At 40.3% G+C, this 25,641-nt stretch overlaps 2 protein-coding genes and 1 long non-coding RNA gene across 7 annotated transcripts in view; all 3 read left to right on the top strand.

Moving 5' to 3' along the window:
- The first annotated feature begins 1,465 nt into the window (after nucleotides 1–1,465).
- Nucleotides 1,466–4,039, top strand: LOC147871870 (uncharacterized). Of its 4 annotated transcripts, none has more exons than XR_015538241.1 (3): nucleotides 1,466–1,893; nucleotides 3,000–3,072; nucleotides 3,319–3,930. It is a non-coding gene; the product is annotated as an uncharacterized LOC147871870 (long non-coding RNA). The 4 variants fall into 4 exon arrangements; XR_015538243.1 differs by having other exon boundaries at nucleotides 1,470–1,893; nucleotides 3,000–3,227; nucleotides 3,323–3,930; XR_015538244.1 differs by lacking the exon at nucleotides 1,466–1,893 and having other exon boundaries at nucleotides 2,853–3,227; nucleotides 3,323–3,575; nucleotides 3,913–4,039.
- Nucleotides 4,040–4,484: 445 nt separating this feature from the next.
- On the top strand, nucleotides 4,485–10,452 carry LOC147871869 (transformation/transcription domain-associated protein-like). Of its 2 annotated transcripts, XM_087360078.1 has the most exons (4): nucleotides 4,485–4,952; nucleotides 5,425–5,522; nucleotides 6,022–6,107; nucleotides 6,378–10,452. In XM_087360078.1, the coding sequence occupies exons 2-4, from the start codon at nucleotides 5,510–5,512 to the stop codon at nucleotides 6,711–6,713; spliced, it is 435 nt and encodes a 144-aa protein (XP_087216204.1). In that variant the 5' UTR covers nucleotides 4,485–4,952; nucleotides 5,425–5,509; the 3' UTR covers nucleotides 6,714–10,452. The 2 variants fall into 2 exon arrangements, with proteins under 2 accessions (XP_087216204.1, XP_087216205.1); XM_087360079.1 differs by lacking the exons at nucleotides 4,485–4,952; nucleotides 6,022–6,107 and having other exon boundaries at nucleotides 5,429–5,522; nucleotides 6,378–8,052.
- The window catches only part of LOC147871868 (transcription-associated protein 1-like), a 28,332-nt gene continuing 12,697 nt past the window's right edge, over nucleotides 10,007–25,641 (top strand). The window contains exons 1-2 of the mRNA XM_087360080.1: nucleotides 10,007–10,085; nucleotides 14,784–15,493. The gene's annotated coding sequence lies outside the window, so the exon portion shown is untranslated. The remainder of the gene's footprint in view (nucleotides 10,086–14,783; nucleotides 15,494–25,641) is intronic.

The raw sequence follows: 25,641 nt of genomic DNA, 5'->3' as shown, positions 1-25,641 counted from the left end.
CATATACGTTACCCTCAAAGTGACATAAGTTTTGTCTCTCAGATTAATACAGATCGGGAGATATTTGCCTATTCATAAATTGACTTTCGAATAATCTCGAAAAATTTAAATGTATCTATCCTGCAAACCCTTGGACATACATTGACGAGACTCTGACATGAAGTTGACATATGCGTTCCCTCAAAGTGACATAAGGTTTGTCTCTCAGATGCCTACAGATCGGGAGATATTTGCCTTTTAAAAATTGACTTTCGAATAATCTCGAAAAATTTAAATGTCTCTATCGTCCAAAACCTTGGACATACATTGACGTGACTATGACAGGAAGTTGACATATACGTTTCCTCAAAAAACATAAGTTTTGTCTCTCAGATTCCTACAGATCGGGAGATATTTGCCTTTTAAAAATTGACTTTCGAATAATCTCGAAAAATTAAAATGTCTCTATCCTCCAAACCCTTGGACATACTTTTACGTGACTTTGACAAAAGGTTGACATATGCGTTCCCTCAAAGTGACATAAGGTTTGTCTCTCAGATGATTACAGATCGTTAGATATTTGTTTTTTAAAAATTGACTTACGAATAATCTCGAAAAATTTAAATGTCTCTATCCTCCAAACCCTTGGACATACATTGACGTGTCTATGACATGAAGTTGACATATACGTTCCCTCAAAGTGGCATAAGTTTTGTCTCTCAGATTCCTACAGATCGGGAGATATTTGCCTTTTAAAAATTGACTTTCGAATAATCTCTAAAAATTTAAATGTCTCTATCCTCCAAACCCTTGGACATACATTGACGTGACTATGACATGAAGTTGACATATACGTTCCCTCAAAGTGACATAAGTTTTGTGTATCAGATTCCTACAGATCGGGAGATATTTGCCTTTTAAAAATTGACTTTCGAATAATCTCGAAAAATTTAAATGTCTCTATCCTCCAAACCCTTGGACATACATTAACGTGACTCTGACATGTAGTTGACATATGCGTTTCCTCAAAGTGACATAAGGTTTATCTCTCAGATTCCTACAGATCGGGAGATATTTGACTTTCACAAATTGACTTTCGAATTATCTCGAAAAATTAAAATGTCTCTATCCTCCAAACCCTTGAACATACATTGACGTGACTCTGACAGGAAGTTGACATATAGTTTCCCTCAAAGTGACATAAGGTTTGTCTCTCAGATTCCTACAGATCGGGAGATATTTGCCTTTTGAAAATTGACTTTCGAATAATTTCTAAAAATTTAACCCATTGACAGGGGCTTGCTCTGTTGTGGTAATTGTGTTGCAAGTGTGATAGCAACTTAGATATGAATTATGTGAACGTGTAAGGTGTGGATGTCTAGTTATGTGTGTGGGGTGTTCTACGGAGTGTAGTAAAATAGTAGAAATGTCGGCCGCAATCACATTGCGTGAATAAGAGTCTGCTTCCTGGAAAGAATATGTTATTTCCTTTTATCTGCTTCATCCGATTTCACATTCTCAGTTCAAGCTAATGCCACAGAAAGATCTTCAAAACGTCAGTCATTGTGAATCTGTTCGGAAGCAGATGGGGGGGGGGCTCTGCAGTTTCACTCGTTTAGGAAGTGCGGTGATGAAGATCTCTGGCATAGCTATACCGGACAGTTTTGATAATAGTGGGTGTCCGTTCTCTGACCCAGGAGGGCTTTAAAAGTGTGCTGACCACGCATTACTTAGTTTGTATTTTCTCTATGTAAATCTGTAAAGAGATGTCAAAGCGGGAGGTAACGGGAATACTTGGTGATCATCACCGAGAGGGAGTTTCCAAACAGTCGTTAACGGGAGATGCGCAATAGCAGTTGTCCTATGATCGAAAAGTGTGACTTGCCAGTGATGAGATTGCTTTTTGTAAGTCAGGTAAGTGCAATGAGTTTTCTGGATTGTGTGTGTTTTTCTGCAAGTGGTTTTCAGCGAATATTGCCGGCATTAATTTTGTTGGTAGTGTATTAAGTGTTGATTGCTGCATGTGCCAAAATGGAGTCTGACGAAGTGAAGTTGGTGTTGTTGAAGTACGGTCACCAGTGGGCTGGGTCGTTGGGTGTGTTATAGATGCTCGTGAAGTACAACCTGGTGGCAGAGGGGCTGTGTAGTGGCGACATATGCAATAATCGTTTATAGTGCTTCGTTCATTGAGCTGTAGTTTACGAAATCCCACCTGTTTTCATAAATGATGGAAGATATTTAGGTTATGGAAATGTTTATTAGTTGGTGTCTTATAGGTGATGTTGGTCGTACTTTTCAAATGACTCAGCTCGCGAGACGTTTTCGCCCTTCTGCAAAATTACTTGTGAGAAATTATCGCGTAGGGAGAATGTCGGTGCTGAATTTCCGTGATGTCTTGAGTGCCAACATGAAATGTGACGAGGATAAGTTCGTGTTGGAAAGGACGTGGACGATTTCACTGGGTGATTTATATGTAGACGTGCAGGTATTCAAGAGTTGTGTCTGGTATCAATCTGAGCAGTATCATAACGGCGACCGACAGGTTATGTGACAAATGTGCCCTAGGATGTAGGCGATGTAGATGAAAATTGTTGGCTACTTGTTTCATAGTGCTTTGTGCTAAGTTGATTGAGCTGTAGTTTATTGGGTGTGGTTGGATTCATAAATTATTTTATGATTTTTGAGGTTATGGAAATGATTGGTAGTTGGTTTCTTATAGGCGAAGTTGGTAGCTCGTTTCGCCTTAATTTTTTTCTTTACTTCCTGTCGTTTTTAAAGGAGAAGATGTGTCACTAAAGGTATTCACGGAATAAAGTTTGAGGTCTTCATAATTTTACAGTCTTTGGAGTGGTATTTCAGTCAGCATTTGGTTCGGCAGTGACGTGTAGTGTTCGCGGACGGGCATGTACCTCAGGTGTATTGTCGGTAGATGACAGGACAGTTCGTCAGGGTGCGCACATATTGATCATTGAATATCCCTCATGCTCCGCCGGTGGCGGGATGTGTTCGCTGTTTTTCAGACGTTGCCGTCCCTGCGTGCGAGAAAATGGCGCAGCTCCTCTGCTGTTATTGTTTACTTCGGACGGCGTGATGGTAGGATGCATGCCCAGTCGAGTGCAGCTTTACTCTCTTATATTTCCAATGCTTGCAAGTTTATTTGAACTGATGTTTGTCATCTTTCTCCTGTGTGAAGTACGAAAAGTGGGAAATATTTTGGTTGCACGAAAGGCCGGATTAGTTGCCAGTAGGTTATTAATGTGGTGTAGAGTGCCTTCGTAGTAAGAATTAATACTGGTCTCTCAATGCGGATGTTTATTTCTGTACATGGTTTTGTTTCAGGTAGGCGTGAATGCAAGCATATGGGATACTTCAGCCGTTATGCAGTTTCGAGTCCATCATTACTACGGAGGTAGCAAGACTTTGCTCCGGTAGCTGACATGACCACTGTGCATGATGGACACAATTCATCAGTCGATGCGGTTGGGATGACCCACAGACTCGTGGTGGCAGCCTCTGTTTTTGTGACTTGCATGTGGAAATTCAGTAGCTGTTGATTTAACTTTGTGCAAGAGCTTATCGCAGTGAAGAAGCTAGAAGTAAGCAGCTAGGGTTACAGGTTGTAATGTTGGTTATGCGGCCACCACACCACACCACACCACAGTTGCCCACTTTTGATTCCTAGTGACCAAGTATGGGGTGTTCGTAGCATGCCTCACAATGCCACAAGGAAGACCTCAGGCCCTCGTGCGATTATATACCTTGCTTTCCGAGGAGGTGTACTGTTATAGATTTAGTGGGAGTGCCTAGTCTGTCTCAAAGAGGAGTTTGAGATCAGGGGATGTGCTGAGTAGCAACTTTCATGTGAACTGTAGCTGTAGTGTGTGTTTACTGGCATCAACGAAGACATGGAGGACCAATTTGTCTGAATATCAGTGTTTCAGAAGATCAGTTGTGTGCGTGATGGGGAAGCAGCTTATTTGGAGTTGGAGATGTGAAGAACGAGACAGAACGAAGCACCTGGAGTGTTTGTTACTTGGATAAGGAATTGCATTATTCAGGTATGTTAGAGAGTAGAGTTTGTTTGCATTCCATAGATCCTTCTTAGGAGTAATCCAAAGGATGCAGTACAAGTCATTTCATACAACAAACATAAACTTCAGGACTTCATTCAATATATGTAAACCTCAGTACTTTTGACACAATGCAAGGACGTGTTTTATATGTGAATGTACATAACCTTCAGATTCTGCAATACAGGTATTAAAAAAAATTACAAATTAATATACATAAACCTCAGAATTTTAAATAGAAATGCAAAACCACTTTAAATATAGATTATAGATATACATAAAACTGAAGAAATTTCAGCAGAGGTGAAATAAACTGCAGAATGGAAAGTGTGAGTGATGAGGTGACCTCTCAATGCACGCTTGAACACCTTTAAATCATTTAGAGTTTAAATTGTTGGTGGAAAATTATTAAATAACTTGGTACGCGTATAGTACGTTCCTTTTTGACGTTTATTAGGGTTAGCATAGACTATACAAAAATTATATGCTTGTAGTTAATTTTTATTTCAGTGTTGTTGAGATTTGTCAAACTTGTTTCCACTTGCAAAATAAAAGTCTAGGTGTCCATGAAACCCAAAGTTTCTGGAAATAAATATGACATGCGCCCTGATGTGGAGAAAAGGTGTTTAGAGTATTACAGTAAGTGCAGTACGTGAAAGTATTATAACAATGCCGCATGGAAGTTACTGTAACTAAAACATTTCACTTTCCTTAGTCGTTATAACTTGAAACTGTTGCTTGTGTTTTCCAGGTCGTGGAGACAGCATCTAGTGCTCAGAAGTCAAGCACGACGGATCCGTTCTACCGTCGTCAGTGCTGGGAAATAATTTGCTGTTTCTTGGTGGCATCCCTGAATTTTAATGATGATGAGAATAGAGTGCAGCAGCTTTTCTCCTGTCCAAGGTATATAAGAGCAGTTGGAGGCAGAAGAATATTGTCAAACTAACCTCATTCTTGATATTAAAATAGTGTACAAAATAAAAGATGTTTTTCCAGCCTGATGGTACTAACATGACATAACAGATTGTTAATCACTGGCTTTTCTTCGCAGAATTGTAAGCGAGTCCCAAGGCAGTCTATGAGGCACTGATATAGATTTTTCTCTGAGCACCCAGAACTCATTATTTACTGGTACAGTGAGCCCGTTAGAGGCTGTATCACAATTAGTTTGTGTTTAGTATCATGCCAGTACCAGGAGGCTTCTACAAGTAATGTATTTCTTTGTCATATCATAAACCCAGATTTCCCATTTGCTCTGTGCCTCTTACATCAGTTGCTGATTTAGGAAGCAGCTACTGCATTGGCCACTGCTGTGACCATTGAACATTAGGATGTGAGTGTAATTATCTGTACTCATTGTGATTCGCTGTTGCAGTTTTGATGATCCACATGTGGAGATCTCCGCAGTCCATGGGATTCCGTTCAGATTGCAGGACAAGCAAGCCAGAGCCACTCACCAGATGGCAGTCACAGGTAAGTTCATCCATTTGAGTAAATTGTTTAATAAAATTCTTTTCTGAATTACAATGCCATTATTGAAGGAAGAAGACCTATTGTCCTGAAAAGTAGTAAATGTTTTTAATGAAATAAAGAACTTGTCTATTTCTTCTATTGAGACTACAAAGAAACAATGAAGAACGTGATTTTTCTTTGCCAGTTTAAGGAACCACATTTTGAGGCTGACCTCCACATAGTTCTATAATTGAGAATGCATGGAGTTTACCTCCATGCTCCCACTGCCTCATGGCATTGCGCTTAGTCACAACGATAACTTCAGCTGATATAGCGAACCATTAAATGTTTAAAAACCATAATCGGTGTTTGTTTTCTGTAAGTCCAAGTGGTGTTAGAACCCAAAGACCACTGTGAGAACCTGAAATCTCTCTTAAAACCACATTTAGTACGTGAACTTGTTGAAAGCGTCTGCTTCATATCTGGAACAGCCAGTAAGGCCTGTTGTGTAAGTTGGTAGGAGTGTTTGTTGCTGCAGCCATGAAAGAGTTACGACGGTGTTCCTTGTGTGTCACTGCACAATGGTGGCGATATCACAGGCAGCTGGTGAGTTCAGTTTTATAAATTTAGATTGTTCAACATTGAAACAATTTATATTACTGTTGGTGAAGTTTCCACCTTTGCTTCCAGAAGGCATTATAAAGTGGCATTACTGATGGTGATATGGAAAATAAATCTAATTGATACGGCTACCTCTTGCCCCTTGTCGGTTGAATTCACCTTAGTAGTAGAAGTGCTACAGATGTTGGCTGTGTTGTAGTGGCTTGCCATTTCTTAATCTTTCATTTACGTCCTTTCTTTATGACATCAAAACAGGCGAACCTGAAGGGCATGGACCGACTGGTGTTTATAGACTCCCTTGCTGTCATAATGGGGCACGAGGAGAGGGAGCCGTGTAAGCCGGGACACCTCGGCTCCAAACAGACGGCAAGCGAACTGTTCGTTAAATATCCACTGAATCAGTGGCAAGGGAAGTTGCGTGGGTCTGACGTGACGTGTGTGAGTTGTAGAGTTTGTAGTTGCAGTATTATGACGTGTGGAATAATGGCCCACTTGGCGAATGTTTTAAATTTGCTGGGGAGGAGGAAAGAAAGGCTCCAGTATGAATCTGTGAGCGAGGGAGTTAAGAATTTGTCAGGTCGCTGGTTGTGACCCGTATTTAAAGTTAACTTGTGAATGGGTTTGTAATGAACTTGACAGAATTTGTCTTCTGAAAATGGAAGGTCCTTGTTCATTGGCTAAGGTGGGAGTGTTAACTGCTTGGTGAAGTAAAACTGTGTGTTCTTAGAAGAGTGTGATGTCTTGATTTCTTGAATGTGAATGTATTTTCTCTTTCTGGGAGTAGCAGATTACGAGAAACAGAATGATCCTTCAGATTTTACTGAGCACCACGTGATCCGCGTACTGCCAGCCAGAGAAGCGTTGAAGTACGTGCGGCAACAGTTGGCAGACCGACTTGATGTCAGAAGATTAAACCTGCTGGGACAAAGAAGGAACCTCGTATCCGCAAGAGACTGATATCGGTCTGAACCAGGCATTCGTTGTGTGAGTACATGAGCATTAGAATGTATTTGATGTGGTTGTTGTGTGAGAGAGATGAGTCTGTCCAATTTTATTAGGTACTTTAGATGTTGTGATTGTAAGTGTGAGAGTTGATATGTTGAAAGACGTAAATGTGGTGAGGGATTGGCATTATTGCAGTATCTGTGGTACGCTAGAGGCATTCATGATATTGTTCATAGGATATCAGAATGTGAGGTTTATTTATCCTTTTTAGACGAGGGTGGTGACTATTTGTGATAAGGTTTTGTTACATGTGAGATGTGTGCAGTGCTGAGGAGCCTTTAATGTGGTCTGTTTACTAATTAATAAGTGAGCATTTGCCAGTGTAAGTAATTTAGTTTTGTGCACAGTGAGCGGAGCTGCCGGGATATTTTCTGTGCTTTTGGTTAATTTTGAGAGTTTGCTGTGTTGAGCAAGGGGATCGGTTACAAAACTTGTAAGTTTGTGGTGTGGTGTTCGTTATGAATTTGGATTTGCTTGCAAAAATGGAGATGACTGTCAGAGGTTCCATTTATTTGAGACTTAACCATAAGTTGAGAGTTGTCAGGTGTCAGTCTCATGGACATGTGATGAGGCTCAGTATTACTTCTGGTATATTCCGGGGTTGCGTGTGGGGTAAGGGGATTTGCATTAGGATTGAGGAGTGGTTTGGTTGGTTGGAACCAAGTATAGAAAGGCAGTGCCACTTATGTGGGTCACAATGTACCAGTGCTGGTGTTGTCAGGATTGTTATTTTATGTCTGTAAAATGGTTGTGAAGAGTTCTTGGCTTACGAAAGACTAATTTGTTAGTGTTGTCAGTCAGATTGTTTATAGGAAGAATGTAGAGATTGTGTTTTTGTGTGTGTGAGAGAGAGACAGGCCGAAGTTATTGACCATTTAGCTTGGTTAAAGATTGTTGACCTGGAAATGAAATGATATATGATGTCTGTTTGGTGTTCGTTGACCACCTTAGCTGCTCCCTCATAAATATATTTTTACATAACCCCTCCTTCCTCTCATCTTGGGCTCCCATATCGCACCCACTAAAACCCTCAGTTATTTTTTTAGAGGGCAGAAATCAGGAAGGAAATGCATACAATACGAAACCCGTGTCTCCCCTCCTTTCATTTCTAGAACTACTACTGTAAGAATCCGCGCTGAAATGGAAGGGAGAGGACTTTAAGTGGTACAGCTCTTTTGCAGGATTTTTGTTAAAATATTAGAGTGTTTGAGCTGTCTGTGAGTGAAGATTCCTTTGCGTATGATTCTTGGAGGTAGAACGTAGCTTTGTTTGTTGCACGTTTTATTGATCTTGTTATTGGGTAGTCAATCAACATACGATCACGATGTTGAAGGGGTCCCGGGATATTAATAAACATTGTGACCACAATCAGAAATTCTCGTGTAGACATGCTGTCAATTCAGTAATCAGCGTGCACTAAAACTCATCTCGTAAAACTGTTTATTGACGTAATGTCAGATACAAAATATTGTTTTGTAGAATTGCTTTCTTTATTTTGTTGTGTTTCTACTTGTTACATTGAGATTGCTGCTGCTGGTGTGTCATGGAGAGATGTTTCCTCAAAGTAAGAAATTTTTGGTGGCTCTCCTTTACTTAGTGGGGAATCCCCACGTCCACATTACAGAATGTCTAAGTATTTGCGACCGGGTTGGTGGCCCCAGCACCCTGCCAGTTTCTTTGGCACTTACAGTCATCCTTCCATCATGTTATGTGAATTGGGTGTGGAGCGAGGGAGAGAAGGCAGGCAGTTGTCTTCTGGCAAACTGCTGCTTCTGTAATTGCTGGAAATGTGACCATACGAGTAACCAAGACTTTGAATAAAAATCTGCCCCAAGATGTGGGCGTAGGTTTGCGGATTGTTTTAAAAAGGGTAGCAGAAAAATTGAACGTAGTTTAGCGTAATGAATGGCGCGTTGCTTTGGTTAACAAGGAAATGATCATTTTTTTACCGTAGCCGAAACAAATTATTTACGAACACACAGTCATGAAGGTCATATTGAACGGCTTTTCGCTTTTGCTTTACTTCATCGTTTTGTCGTCTGATTTGACTTCGTTTGTCCCCACCATCTTCCTACGTGATACGACCATAATTCGTTGCGTTGGATACATTACTGGGCGGGGGAAAAGGGTCCCTTTGTAATTTATGAAAGTGACATTTGACAACTTCCTGAAGCGTAGCCTAGAACGTTTGTACATTGGCCGACAGAATTCGTGTATTTCTACATTGTTTTGAGGTCTTGTTCGTCCTCGTAATCGTTAGAAAACAACTCGGCTCAATTTGAATACTAAGAAAAGTGTTAAAACTAGCTACTACGTGTTTGTCCAGGAAGGCACTGATGTTTTGTAGTTGGTAATATTACCAGTTTGTTACGATTCTAGTGAGGCAGTCAGAAAGGAAAAGAATGAGCACGGAAGTTGCATATGGCAGATCAGATGTTTGGAAGAAGAAGATGGCAATAATGATGATGACAGTAATTGCAGTAAACTTGTCTTACTTTTTTTTTCAGAATCGTCACCTTTACTCGGAACACCTGATGTGATCTGGATATGCCATTCTGGTCGCTGTGGTGTGACAGCAGATAGGTTGCGGTGTTTAAATATCAGTGTTGTAATGCAGTTTGGAATAAGCAGGGTTCCTAATGACGTAGGATGTGGAAAGAGGCAACTCCATTCTGAATGAATCTGGTTTCATGTGGAATGTCACGGCCATTGCACTTTGAAATTTTCTGGAAACTCGGCTATGCTGTCAGAGGAATTTTGCACTTATCTTCATCCAAGATTGTTTCCTTCCACACAAAAGTCTGAGCTACGCCGCAGTTTAAAATATAAGGTGACATTTCCATTGATCTGTCTTTTACACGAACATTTGTCATTTCAGAGTTGGTGACCGTGAAATAATGACTTTCTGTACAGACTGGATGCAGCGGCTTGTTATCGTTTAGGTTCAGCTGTAACAAGGTAAATGTTAGGTGGAAGGAATATGTTGTTTGTGGCAATTCTTACTAATATAGAATATCGCAAGTTCTTATCTAATAAAAGAATTATTAAGAAATCTGTCAAACTGCCCTCCACTCTTTCCATTTTAGTTTTGATTAGATCGATCATTGCTGGTGGACGTCGTGGTCTCATACAATTGAACAAAGTTTGAGGTAAGGGATTCCTATTTATTATTATTGTTCATCACATTTATTGTTTTCATCTGCATTTTTGAACTCGTGTACGAGAATTAGACTTGTCTTCTTTTTAACACAATTTCAATTAACATTAGATTGACTTGTGTGTGTTCACGGCAACATTGATAATAAAAGAATATTCCAGTAGGCAATTAACTTTTTACAATTTTAAAGGAATTAAACGTGTTTCGTATCCCAGAATCTAAATAAAAATATGTCGATGCTAAGAAGTGGGGTTTATATTCTGAACAATAATTCTAACGCTTTTCATATCTTGATACATCGACATTATTAAAGCGTTTTAGGGAACTGAGAAGAAATTTTATTCCGGTTTCACAAGCCTAATTATCGACAAATCTCCCTCTCATTATCTCCCTACATCAGCAGATTAAATCCGGGGAATGTTTGCTATTATTGAGTGCAAAGAATTTATGGGTGCAAAACGTGGTCTCTCTCTTTCAGGGAGGAACATAGACTGAGGGGCTCTGAGAACAGAGTGTCGAGGAAGATGTCTGGACCCAAAACGGGAGTGGGACGGATAACAGAGAAAAATGCATGACGAGCTCCTCAGCCGATGTTTTTAGGGCGAGTTGAAAGTTTACAAGGCCTGAAGGGAACACCTCGGCGTAGGTGGGAAGATAACATTAAGACGAATCTTACGAAGATGGGTCTCAATGGAGTGAACTGGATGCAACTGACTCAGGATAGACCCCGGTGGTGGGCTTTTGTGAACACGATGATGTACCCGACAGACATTAAGGTGGCTCATAAATCCTTTGAAAGTGTGACAAAGTTCAAATACTTGGGAACAACAAAAACGATTCAAAATGATGCTCACGACGAAGTTAGGAGGAGACTAAATTCCGGAAATGCTCGCTACATCTCAGTTCAAAATATTTTGTCTTCCCGTCTGATTTCTAAGAACCTGAAGATTAAAATATACAAAACAATAATCTTGCCTGTTGTGTGGTATGGGTGCGAAACATGGTCTCTCACTCAGAGGGAGGAACACAGATTGCAGGTGTTTGAGAATCGGGTGTTTAGGAGGATATTTGGGCCTAGGAGAGAAGATGATGGGGCATGGAGAAAACTGCACAATGACGAGCTTAAAAATATGTACTCCTCCCCCAATATTGTCAGGGTGATTAAGTCGAGAAGAATGAGATGGTCTGGGCATGTAGCGTGCATGGATGGGACAAGAGGTTTGCACCGGGAAGCCTGAGGGGGAGAGACCTCTGGGGAGACCTAGACGTAGATGGGAGGATAATCTCAGGCGGGATCTATGGGAGATAGGAGTTGAAGGAGACTGGATTTTGTTGGCCCAGGACAGGGTCCGGTGGAGGGCTTTGGTTAGTTCGGTGATGAACCTTCTGGTTCGGTAAGCCATCTAGTTAGTTAATCGGTCAACGACATGACCAGCTTTCTTATTAATTATGATTGTCCCAGTTGGCGCTGCTCGCAACAGTTACCTTCGTTGCAACTAAAGGTACGACATTTTATTTTACATCCATTGTCCTAGCACTGTGCGAGATTATGTCAAGAACTTCTTTACAGTTCGTGTACTGATTAAGTTACAAGTTCACGCTGCAACCTGTAGCAACTAGATATCGTGTCAGTGTTAACTGATTTTCCGTTTATTCATGCAAGTGGAATGGGACATAATGGCCACCCGATATGTAGGACTGTTTGTAGTGGCAGCTTGCTGCAATGGAGTGCGATACTGACCGGGTTAATACGACCCACACAATCGTATGTCCCAGTGACGCATTAAACCACGGAAGACATTGTACACAACCTTGACTTAATCACATTAACGTATAGATGCTTCTGGAGTGTGTGCCCATAAGAATAGCAGTAACTTGGGTGTGCTGTTTGAATGGATTTATCTGAAATGACATATGGGAATACCTCCCCCTATAAGCGTTGATGGGTACCTCATTCAGGCGTAAGCTCCCAGTCTATTTGCGCAAACGCAATTATGACAGAAACAATATCTGCTGTGGAAACCTCAAATCTTACAATATAGTTCTGGTTTGAGGGGGTAAGTAGAGGATTACATGACCTACCAAGCTAAGATGCTAGATGTGGGAATTCCTTTTCGAAATTTTTTGCTCAGAATATAACTTTTGGGCCAAGCTGGTGCGGCATTACTTTTCTCTCTTTAACTCCCTCTGCATTTATGACCTCCTCCCCCCCCATCTGGACACATCACATCAACTGGATGCTGTATGGACGTAGAATACCACGCGGCAAACACATACGTACTGTGGCAAAGTCCGTCATAAATAAATATGAATCTGCCTTCAATGTGTGGATAATGGCAACCCATATCAACATGAGTACCATCAGACATACATGAATGTACAAAAGAAATGTATTTAATCTCGATCTTATGTATACATGGGATATACGGATATCCGCACGTAGGAACGTTGAAACTTCGATATCAGCAGACGTGCGTGATTACACCAAACGCACTGATGATAATGTTTGCCATGTATTGCCTTACGTCAGTGGTCCCCAACCTTTTTTTTCCTTTCTCTGGACAAATAAGATACGGACACCAAATAATACACAAAACAACACGACGTTTATTGATACAAGAAACCACGCAATCAAAAATACTTAATTTTATAAGTACAATTATTATTACTCAAGTGGGAAGTTAGTGTGATGTTTGGCACTGCATTTCAGCGGCCAGTTTTACAAATTTGGGAGAGTAGGATGATGTTGCTGCTCGCAATCGTCAAGATGGGCATTAGTACGTAGAGAACTGTGCTTTGATTTTATAATGTTCATGGTTGAACGGCATTTATTATTCAGTATAACCTCTTTCCTTATCAACGCGGGCACCGCGTTGGGGACCACTGTTGTACATTATTTCGCCCTCACATCTTCATCAGTTATCAGAGTGATTATTCTCTTGTAACATTGATGTCACTGTTAGGTCAAGGTCATGACAAAGTCAAGACAAGATCGCCCCAATAGTTTGCCAGATAGAGGTCTTTAAAATTCTCAAGGTCATACGTATTTATGCCAAACGGCAAATACCTGATTGACCATACTCATGTCAAAATGAGGTCACGTATAGGTCAAGGAAGCCACGACAAATTCGGCCCAATAGTTTCGTAGATACTGGTCTTAAAAAATCTCAAGGTTATATCTTCTCACCAATATTTCTGCTAGCCAGCCATCCTAGGGCCACACCCTTTACCCCAGGGCCACTACCCCAGTCGCACTCCTTCCCAGGGCTATCCCCTTCTTTGGGCCAACCCTCATGATCACCCCTACCCAAGATCGCCCCCCCGGGACCATCCCCTCAGGATCCCTGCAGCATCACCATATCCCAGGAACCACAGGATCCCCTAGGACCCCAGGATTCCCTGGACACTGCCCTCTAGGATCACGGCAGGATCCCCGAAGACAATCACCTCTAGGATCCCCTATAACCCCCTCCAGGATTCCTCGGATTTACCAGGACTCCCCATGACCATCCTAGTATTCCCCACAGATTTCCTAGGATCCCCAAAAAAGGATTCCCTACCCAGATCTAGCAGAATCTGCCACCAAACATTTCCAACAGAATATCCCACGATCGCAACCCATGATTCCCAGGATATTCCCCTGGATTCACCACATAATATTACCCACGATCCTGCAGGATTCCCCACCAAAAATCCCCATATTATCCCACATAGGTTCCACAACCTGAATTCAAAACGCGCCCTAACCCCCGCGCTCTAACCCCCGCGCCCTAACCCCCGCGCCCTAACCACCCCGCGCCCTAACCACCCCGCGCCCCACGAAGGGAGGTGGAGGCCCAGGCCGTTTCTTGAGCGAGCAGAGGCGCGGACCCGGCTCCGGACAATGGCCCGGGCGCCGGGTTCCAACGAACCGCCCGAGTCGGACGAGTCCAACTCGTTGGCTTTGCGCTCGCACGCTACAGGAAACAGGACCTCGTGGGCGAGGCAAGTCGTCCAACTCTTTCGACTAACCGACCTGGCAACAGATCTTGTCTAGGGGCTGAGGCTCACCCTCCGTCCCGCGATTTGGTTTCATTCGATTAAATCATTGAGTTTTCGCTGCTCGTAGTATTTTCGCTTCGAGTGTTTTATTACTGGACGTATAATTTTATCTGCCCCTTATTCATCTCTGCCGACACGCGGTGGATGAGTTTTTCATCTTTGCCTTTCCCAGCATGCTCCGCGAAACTTGTTTTCTCCGAACAAGTTGAGTTTTTCCCGGTTGTCTGTCTCCTGCTTCGGTACAGCGCGGATGTACGAAGTCTTTACGTAAGTTGGGGCTTCAGTCGGCCATTTTGATATTACGTCTCAGCTTGTGTTTGGTTTAATTCTCGATTTATTCGACAGCCAAAGAGTTGTTGAAGCTTTCGTGGTGGTAGTACGAGGCTCTAGATAACGACCCTGACTTATATGCATTTGTGTCTGGCGTGATATAAGATCGTCTATATATTTTTCTCTAGGACTGTGACAACGCACATGCGAGAGTACATGTGTCCTGTTGTGTGTCCTCGGGTGCTACGTCCTGTACAACGAGAGCCTACTTAAGTCATTCAAGGTGAGTTGCATGAAATATTCCGTCCTCTGAAGTAGAGAGTTCTTAAAGTACGTTGAGGATAAAACGTGACTTGGCCTAGGTCGCACAAGACAAGATGGCTGAAATGACTTTGCAACACTGAACTAAGTATTCTGAGATATTATTTTATTTTACGTTTTGATTGTTCTGTGATTCTGCCCACGCATTCCGTCTCCTTCTAGGTCAGTGGTAACAACCACGTGACACTCGTTCAAGACTTGAGGTTCACGGAGCGGTGAGGATGACGGCCGCTTACATCGTGAGGTCGCTAACACGACAACCCGAAAATTATATTACAGCAGCAGCGAACTAAGGACTCCGCTGAGTACAATGAGAAATTGTCAGATAATGCCCACTGATCGAGTTTCAGAGCGTACGTACAGAAGCGACGTAATTATAAATTCTTGTCATTATGTCTGCTTTGAGGTGATTGGCGGAGCCCTCTTCACATTCACGGTGATTATGATATCATCATTCTTCATCGCCGTCGTGAACCCTCTGAAGTTTTTTCCACGTCTCGCTCCTGGACGCTGCTCTGTGACGTCGTCTGGCTCGAGACGTCTGAAACGATGAGGCACCAGTGAGCGATGGACTCGGGTGAGTACGGTGATGTATTATTTCGAGGTTGATTAAAAATTATAATGACTTTCGTAGATAGTGTTCTGTGGGAAATTAAAAATTAGTATGTCTCGACGGTAATGTAGTGTCTGAGTAAAGCCTGGTCTACGTGGATGGGGTTTCGCGAAGGTACCGATATCGCCAAAATCAAAGAATGTTTGAAACCCCCTACGTACGGTAAGGAATCGAGTTCTTTTATGAGTTTGAAACAGAAAGGAAAAGTTACAGATCATTTGAGAATTGTTGATGGGAAAGATTGGAAAAGGAGAAAATGCAGACAAATGGACACGCACACTTGCGGTATGAGACCAGTTTCTTGCGTCTGTCTTGTTGTAAACATGTACGGCAGTCATCGTGTAGCTGACAGTCGTTTAACTGGTCAAAGCCTTTCTCTTCGTGTACAGACACAGAAATTTTAAAAACTGACTGGTCGTCCTTACTTCATTTCTGTTGGATAAATTTCGTAAGGAAATGCTGTTGGTGTTAGGTGGACCGAGTATTGCGTACGGAGTCTGTATTGATTTGGATTAGCCGTCTGCCATGGACGCGACTGAGTAGGCGTTCTTTACGCGGTGATGGAATTAGACAGAGCTGCTAGAATGTAGTGCTGTATAGAGCAGAGTTTCCCAAAATATGGAGAAACATTTTCAACATCCTTTGCTTGATTGAGGCAGTCATCAGAACGAAGTATCGTTCTGCGTTGTATCCCGAAGGATGGTGATGGGATACAGGAGCGTAGACCAAGAGGAAGTGCGTTGATATTCAAGTCCACTTGTAGCAACACAGTAGAGATATATATTGAATTAAAGCTGCACCAGTTTACAGTATCTCGAGTCAGAAAGCTATGAAGGCGTAATTTATAACAGTTATAATTACTCTTCGCTAATACAAATTGCAGTTTTGTGGACTTTCAGTTTATTCTGTGTATAGTAATATAAAATATCGTCAAATTGAGTACCTGATGTATTTTCCTAATCAATGAAATTCCTCTGTTATGGAAACTGAAGGGTTACAACTGCAAGGAAACCGAAATTTGAGTCTATCGTGAGTCACTGCAGTCTGATTCACATCTCTGGATACTCTTTATACAAAAACACAGTTTAATATTAAGTCTCACCGCTACTAAATCTTCCGAAATAATTCATTCCCTTCCTAAGAGGGTTCATAAATTAACTTTATGTGTGCTCTTTGAAATGAAAAAATAAGCATCATTAACCCCATGAAGCCGTAGGTCGTCTGAATAATATTTAAGAATTCAGTCCGTACCGCGAAGAAAACACAACACTTCACCATTACGAAGAACAACTGGTTAACGCTGTTTAAGGAAATGATCGCTGTTTATTCCGAGAATCATAGTTCGTCTGAATTATATTTAAGAATTCAGTCCGTACCGCGGAGAAAACACAACTCTTCACCATTACGAAGATCAACTGGTTAACGCTGTTTAAGGAAATGATTGCTGTTTATAGTGAGAATCATAGAAAATCCATAAATATAAAAGGCATCATAATTAAAGCACTTGGTACGTACGTTGAAGTAAACTTTCAGAATTGAACTAATTGGTATTTAGCATTTTCTGTTGAAGGCTTAATGTACCGGTTACATAACTTTTTTCTTTATCAGTATTACTTCCCCCTACTCGCTTGTAAATAATCTTCTTGAATCTCTTTCCCTAAGTGTTTTCAAGTTCGGATTGTCTTACAGAGTGAGAAACGAAGTATTACGCCTGTCTAAATCATCAAGAAATATTATAGGACTGTTAACTCAGTTGAAGCATCTCTCTCTCTGTCTGTCTGTCTGTCTGTGTTTTTAATAAGTTCCGAAGATTAGGATAGGTTGACACTCAGGTTACAGTAAATTGGTTCATCGATTCTCGACAGATTCTGACGAATTTAGGACCGCGTTCAGGTGTGTGTTGCTCTAAAATCCAGTCGTTCCTCAGCTCGAATATTTGTTGCGCCATTGAACAATGTCTCGAGAATAATAGCAAAACTTGAAGAAGGTCTGTTTGCAGCACATCCTTACACTGAGATTCAGTGTAGGTAGCACCCGTTAATACTTGATTGAACGGTGGTAATTAATCTTGTTAATGGTCCCGAAGAACTCTATTCCTAGAACACAAAGTTAGGTTGATACTGACGGACAGAAATCGAATAATCCCAACCGTAGTTTAATGGCGACTATTCCAATGGGACCAGCCGACTTTTCCAAGACAGAATCAGTACTGACTGTCTTCTGATTGGTCCTCGATGCAATTCGAAAGTATTGATTTCTTTCCATTGAGTTCGTCACAGATGGCTCGTCTTATCTTTGGTTCCGTATTTTTCCGATAGACTGCGTCATTGTGTTTGAACGTCGTGTCCTCGAGTAAATGTGAGGCAATATTTTCGATATATTTTGTAGAAGTTTGACATAGGACACCAATATGTTACCACAAGTTTGACGTGCGCCACGAATTACGCGCCCACCAAACATTGCAATTGATGTACCAGAGATTTATATTCAGTTTCTTTGTGAGGCGATTTATATTAATAAATGACGTACTATCATTCACGTATGTTTATTCCGATTCTTTCGTTACATGATACTTATTTATAGTGAGTTAGATTGGGTCATCGTTAAGCATGAATCTGCTACGTATTTGCGTCAACATCTACACAGCATCAATTTTGGAAGAAATATTTCTTGTGGAAACATTATGTAATTTTAGACGTGTTATGACATTTTACATGCATTTAAGCACTAATTGTGTTATATAGGAATTGTGTGAGCGCTTAATATCGTTATTGATAAGTCGTCGTGGCCGACTTTGCGCATCCTCCACCTCACGACTTTGATGCCTTCGTGCGAATTTCTAAAAATCGATAAGACATAATAGAGTATGAATATCATTAACTTACCTGTGGCATGACGTCCATACAAAATTTCAATAATTTCTGAGCATCCATTCGCTTTTTCCAAAATTCGTGCGCAGGAAACCATTTTGCACTGATGCAGATTACCCCGTTTTGGTTGGTTTGTGTTGGGTTAGGTTAGGTTAGGTTAGTGGGGCAGCTGCGCAGACGTTGTTGCGCAGTGCAGTCATATGACTTGCGCATGTGAGGGCACCTTCAGCTCGTTTTGGTTAATTGTATATTATTAAACACTCAAAAATTCGATTCCGTCACTTTAAAAAGTATATTATATTCTGGACTCCACTTTCATACCTGATTTAATTTTTTTAAAAGGATATTTTATTGGACACATACTTTCAGTAATTGCATGTACACCAATTACTTATCACTTAAATATGATGTTATTGAATATTTCATTGTGGAAGTATATATGTTGTCACACGAAGAATAATTTATTAAAATATTTATTTAATTTTATATTACACTACATGTAATTACTACAGTGCCCCCAGTCATCGTTATAAAGAATAAATGTTCTAAAATTACAGAGGTCCAGCTTCTGCAGATACGCGGTGTCTGTATATAATTCACGTGTTACTAACTCGTACAAACGTCTTTACTGAGCACACATGGCATGAAAATGTCCATTCACTGAAGTCGTATGTCTCAATGTGGCGAACCGCACATATTCTTGCATGTTATGTTGGATTGTTGTTTCAATTGTTTCTATTCTCACACGTCACCGAGAAGACATCCTTACACAGATTCAGTGTAGGTGGCACCCGTTAATACGTGATTGAACGGTGGTAATTAATCTTGTTAATGGTCCCGAAGAACTCTATTCCTAGAACACAAATTTGCTTTGATACTGACCGACCGGTATCAAATATTCCCAACCGTAGATTAATGGCGACTATTCCAATGGGACCAGCCGACTGTTCCAAGACAGAATCAGTACTGACTGTCTTCTGATTGGTCCTCGATGCCATTCGAAAGTATTGATTTCTTTCCATTGAGGTCATCACAGATGTCTCGTCTTATCTTTGGTTCCGTATTTTTCCGATAGACTGCGTCCTTGTGTTTGAACTTCGTGTCCTCGAGTATATGTGAGGCAATATTTTCTATATATTTTGTAGAAGTTTGACATAGGAAACCAATATGTTACCACAAGTTTGACGTGCGCCACGAATTCCGCGCCCACCAAACTTTGCAATTGATGTACCAGAAATTTATATTCAGTTTCTTTGTGAGCGATTTATATTAATAAATGACGTAATATCATTCACGTATGTTTATTCCGATTCTTTCGTTACATGATACTTATTTATAGTGAGTTAGATTGGGTCATCGTTACGCATGAATCTGCTACGTATTTGCGTCAACATCTACACTGCATCAATTTTGGAAGAAATATTTCTTGTGGAAACATTATGTAATTTTAGACGTGCTATGATGTATTACGCGAATATAAGCACTAATTGTGTTATATGGGGATTGTGTGAGCGCTTAATATCGTTATTGATAAGTGGTCGTGGCCGACTTTGCGCATCCTCCACCTCACTACTTTGATGCCTTCGTGCGAATTTCTAAAATCGATAAGACATAATAGAGTATGAATATCATTAACTTACCTGTGGCATGACGTCCATACAAAATTTCAATAATTTCTGAGCATCCATTCGCTTTTCCCAAAATTCGTGCGCAGGAAACCATTTTGCACTGATGCAGATTACCCCGTTTTGATTGGTTTGGGTTGGGTTAGGTTAGTGGGGCACCTGCGCAGACGTTGTTGCGCAGTGCAGTCATATGACTTGCGCATGTGAGGGCACCTTGAGCTCGTTATGTTTAATTGTATATGATTAAACACTCAAAAATTCGATTCCGTCACTTTAAAAAGTATATTATATTCTGGGCTTCACTTTCATAGCTGATTTAATTTTTTTAAAAGGATATTTTATTGGACACATAATTTCAGTTTTTGCAAGTACACCAATCACTTATCACTTAAATATGATGTTATTGAATATTTCATTGTGGAAGTATATATGTTGTTACACGAAGAATAATTTATTAAAATATTTATTTAATTTTATATTACACTACATGTAATTACTACAGTGACCCCAGTCATCGTTATAAAGAATAAATGTTCTCAAAATACATAGGTCCAGCTTCAGAAGATACACGATGTCTGTATATGATTTACGTGTTACTAACTCGTACAAACGTCTTTACTGAGCACACATGGCATGGAAATGTCCATTCACTGAAGTCGTATGTCTCAATGTGGCGAACCGCACATATTCTTGCGTGTTATGTTGGATTGTTGTTTCAATTGTTTCTATTCTCACACGTCACCGAGAAGACATCCTTACACTGAGATTCAGTGTAGGTAGCACCCGTTAATACTTGATTGAACGGTGGTAATTAATCTTGTTAATGGTCCCGAAGAACTCTATTCCTAGAACACAAAGTTACGTTGATACTGACCGACCGGTATCAAATAATCCCAACCGTAGTTTAATGGCGACTATTCCAATGGGACCAGCCGACTGTTCCAAGACAGAATCAGTACTGACTGGCTTCTGATTGGTCGTCGATGCAATTCGAAAGTATTGATTTCTTTCCATTGAGTTCGTCACAGATGGCACGTCTTATCTTTGGTTCCGTATTTTTCCGATAGACTGCGTCCTTGTGTTTGAACGTCGTGTCCTCGAGTATATGTGAGGCAATATTTTCTATATATTTTGTAGAAGTTTGACATAGGAAACCAATATGTTACCACAAGTTTGACGTGCGCCACGAATTCCGCGCCCACCAAACATTGCAATTGATGTACCAGAAATTTATATTCAGTTTCTTTGTGAGCGATTTATATTAATAAATGACGTAATATCATTCACGTATGTTTATTCCGATTTTTCGTTACATGATACTTATTTATAGTGAGTTAGATTGGGTCATCGTTACGCATGAATCTGCTACGTATTTGCGTCAACATCTACACTGCATCAATTTTGGAAGAAATATTTCTTGTGGAAACATTATGTAATTTTAGACGTGCTATGATGTATTACGCGAATATAAGCACTAATTGTGTTATATGGGGATTGTGTGAGCGCTTAATATCGTTATTGATAAGTGGTCGTGGCCGACTTTGCGCATCCTCCACCTCACTACTTTGATGCCTTCGTGCGAATTTCTAAAATCGATAAGACATAATAGAGTATGAATATCATTAACTTACCTGTGGCATGACGTCCATACAAAATTTCAATAATTTCTGAGCATCCATTCGCTTTTCCCAAAATTCGTGCGCAGGAAACCATTTTGCACTGATGCAGATTACCCCGTTTTGATTGGTTTGGGTTGGGTTAGGTTAGGTTAGGTTAGGTTAGTGGGGCACCTGCGCAGACGTTGTTGCGCAGTGCAGTCATATGACTTGCGCATGTGAGGGCACCTTGAGCTCGTTATGTTTAATTGTATATGATTAAACACTCAAAAATTCGATTCCGTCACTTTAAAAAGTATATTATATTCTGGGCTTTACTTTCATAGCTGATTTAATTTTTTTAAAAGGATATTTTATTGGACACATAATTTCAGTTTTTGCAAGTACACCAATCACTTATCACTTAAATATGATGTTATTGAATATTTCATTGTGGAAGTATATATGTTGTTACACGAAGAATAATTTATTAAAATATTTATTTAATTTTATATTACACTACATGTAATTACTACAGTGACCCCAGTCATCGTTATAAAGAATAAATGTTCTCAAAATACATAGGTCCAGCTTCAGAAGATACACGATGTCTGTATATGATTTACGTGTTACTAACTCGTACAAACGTCTTTACTGAGCACACATGGCATGGAAATGTCCATTCACTGAAGTCGTATGTCTCAATGTGGCGAACCGCACATATTCTTGCGTGTTATGTTGGATTGTTGTTTCAATTTTTTCTATTCTCACACGTCACCGAGAAGACATCCCTACACTGAGATTCAGTGTAAGTAGCACCCGTTAATACTTGATTGAACGGTGGTAATTAATCTTGTTAATGTTCCCAAAGAACTCTATTCCTAAAACACAAATTTACGTTGATACTGACCGACCGGTATCAAATAATCCGAACCGTAGTTTAATGGCGACTATTTCAATGGGACCAGCCGACTGTTCCAAGACAGAATCAGTACTGACTGGCTTCTGATTGGTCGTCGATGCAATTCGAAAGTATTGATTTCTTTCCATTGAGTTCGTCACAGATGGCACGTCTTATCTTTGGTTCCGTATTTTTCCGATAGACTGCGTCCTTGTGATTGAACGTCGTGTCCTCGAGTATATGTGAGGCAATATTTTCGATATATTTTGTAGAAGTTTGACATAGGAAACCAATATGTTACCACAAGTTTGACGTGCGCCACGAATTCCGCGCCCACCAAACATTGCAATTGATGTACCAGAAATTTATATTCAGTTTTTTTGTGAGGCGATTTATATTAATAAATAAATATGATGTTATTGAATATTTCATTGTGGAAGTATATATGTTGTCACACGAAGAATAATTTATTAAAATATTTATTTAATTTTATATTACACTACATGTAATTACTACAGTGACCTCAGTCATCGTTATATAGAATAAATTTTCTCAAATTACATAGGTCCAGCTTCTGTTGATGGTCCCATAGAACTCTATTTCTAGAACACAAAGTTACGTTGATACTGACCGACTGAAATCAAATAATTCCAACCGTAGTTTAGTGGCGACTATTCAAATGGGACCAGCCGACTGTTCAAGACAGAATCAGTACTGGCTGACTATGGATTAGTCCTCGATGCCATTCGAAAGTATTGATTTCTTTCCATTTATGCTACTAATAAATAATGCAGTAACTTAAAATGGATCTGGATCTCTGGAGTCCAGCGCACAGACGTGGAGACATGGTGGGCCGTCGGATCTGCGCGTTGGCAGCCTCGCCTCTGAAGATGGCAGACCTCAAGTAAACAAATGGTCAGAGTGCAACAAGGTTTGCTGAAGGGAAATGTTTTAGCATCTATCCGAAACAAGAAATATTAAGTGGCGTTTCTTTGGAATTCCGTACGCCAAACGTCCTGTCGGCGACCTCAAGTTCAAGGTAACGAGAAGTTGATAAGTGGCAACGTAAGTTCTACATTGCGGTGTGTATTTTGTGAAAAGTACATAAATCATTCGCAAAATATCGCCGTGTCCAGAGGAAAAATGCCACCAAAATTACGAAAAAAACCTTAGTACCTGAAATGTCACATCGTACATTGCGTCAAAGTGGCCGCGCGGTCCTTGTAGCCTCTTGGTCGCAGGGACCGTGGGTTCGTATCCCACGCCTTTCTGTGATGTGCTTTCCTTTGTACAGGTAGAGTAGTATCCTGTCTTTTGTAACTCTTTTTAACAAATTTCTGTAAACGTCACGTGTTATTTCGCCTCTTTGTGTAGAGTCTCCTGTCAGAATGTGAAGTGTAATTGTGAGGTAATTTTTCAGAACTCAGATCTCATACTGACAGGAGCAATAATTCATGTACTTGCTGAGTTCGAACTAGTTAGAAGACGATTTTAATATTATCTTCCTATGTATGTAGTGCTGCCTCTTCAATAATATTTACTGTGTTTCTTCATTTTCTAATTCGGGGATGTTGGGTTTACAACTTCATGGTCATTGGTGTGGTACTATCCATTGATAAAATTTTCAGTAGCATAATGCGGTCATGTTCTCCAATGCAGGAAATTGTGATCATTCTTAAATCAAAGGCCAAGGAGTACAAAATATACATTGTGCCCACTTGGAAAATATTTGATATCGTTGCCACTATAAGTAGCAGCCTACAGTTGGAAGATTAATCAAGAGTAATAACAACACCTGCACATGGGAATCCGTAATCAGCCATTTCCAATCATCTCAGAGGTTCAAAACATATTTCCCTAAAATCCATCGTAATGTTTCCATGCCACACCCCCCCCCCCCACGTCAATGAAGTGGCCAGTTACAATAAATATTCTTTCAAACACAGTACATGCATGCCTTGTGCATCAATATTATTGAAATGCCACCTTCCTTCCTTTTATTATCTTACAAGTAACATGAGATGCACATAACCTGAGAAATTTTGTGCTATACGTGTAATAATTGTAGACTGAAATCTTCATTCAACAATATTTTCCTTAGCAGTTTGTTTACCAACATTTGCAATTAACCATTATTCTGGTAACAGATTAATGTATTAGAAATTAAAGATAACAAATATGAAAACATGACTCCATTCTTCCACACTTTCACAGTTTGTTGATAATTTGTCAGAAGACGGCATTCTAAAATTTCCATGCAAGAAAGAGCATGTTCATGAACCTAAAAGCAAATATTGTCATCTATGCTACATTGTATGAGCTTCTGACACTGACTTTATATAAACCACAAATTAATAAATAAAGTTTAATCAAAATTCTTAACCCTCTTCCAGCCTAAATACTTGAAAGCACTTTTGTTCGTGGTCTTTGGTATCTTAGACATTCGAATTTTGTTCCTGTCTCCTAGTGAAATATGTTGAAATGGTGACTGTCTTTGCGTTGCCACAGCGTTCTCTTCACTTATTGGTTTCAGTTCCCAGACTGTTCTAACGTAACGTTAAACTTTCGTGTGTGTGAAATGATAGAGGTTTCAGTCTTTTGAATAAGGGTAGGAGATGGATAGAGATTGAAATGTTATAAGCTCTCTGCATAATGTCCTTATATTCTTAGTTGCATTTAACAATTTCACCAGTACATTAGTAAGAAGTGTGATGGCTCCCCCAGTGGTGAATCGTTTTCCGTTTGCTACGTGAGGAATCACATATAACCACTGTAACTGTCTGTAAAGAAATCTAAAATGTCAAGGGATTCTATAATAACTTCATTTAAAATAGTGTCAGGTTTGCCGTAATGCAAAGAATATTTTGATGAAAATGGATTATACAAATGCTTATTACTCTGGTACATTGCAGCCAAAATACAAATTAACGCAGTTCACTTTAGGATGGCAGGAGCATGTGGGTAAGTGTAGATTAGTACTGAGGGAACGCGATAAGACCGCAAAGTTAGGATCGTGGTTATTCAGCTGCTTGGAGGGAGGAAAAGTCAGGCAAAATTTACCGCAGTGAGGAGATGGTCAGATTCCTGGTTCCCAAAAAAAGGAGGCATAATATTGTTTCTT

The sequence above is a fragment of the Zootermopsis nevadensis genome, unplaced genomic scaffold, assembly GCF_977971745.1.
Source record: "Zootermopsis nevadensis isolate Lab colony 2312 unplaced genomic scaffold, Znev_1.0 Znev_ptg000037l, whole genome shotgun sequence".
In the NCBI taxonomy this organism is placed as follows: Eukaryota; Metazoa; Arthropoda; class Insecta; order Blattodea; family Termopsidae; genus Zootermopsis; species Zootermopsis nevadensis.
The sequence above is the reverse complement of the archived record's forward strand: the minus strand, read 5'-3'. Positions and strand labels throughout refer to the sequence as shown.

Excerpts from the sequence above, each read along its gene's own strand:
- LOC147871869 (XM_087360078.1), top strand. Across the intron at positions 6,108-6,377 it reads GGCGATATCACAGGCAGCTG|GCGAACCTGAAGGGCATGGA; the intron begins GTGAGTTCAGTT and ends ACATCAAAACAG.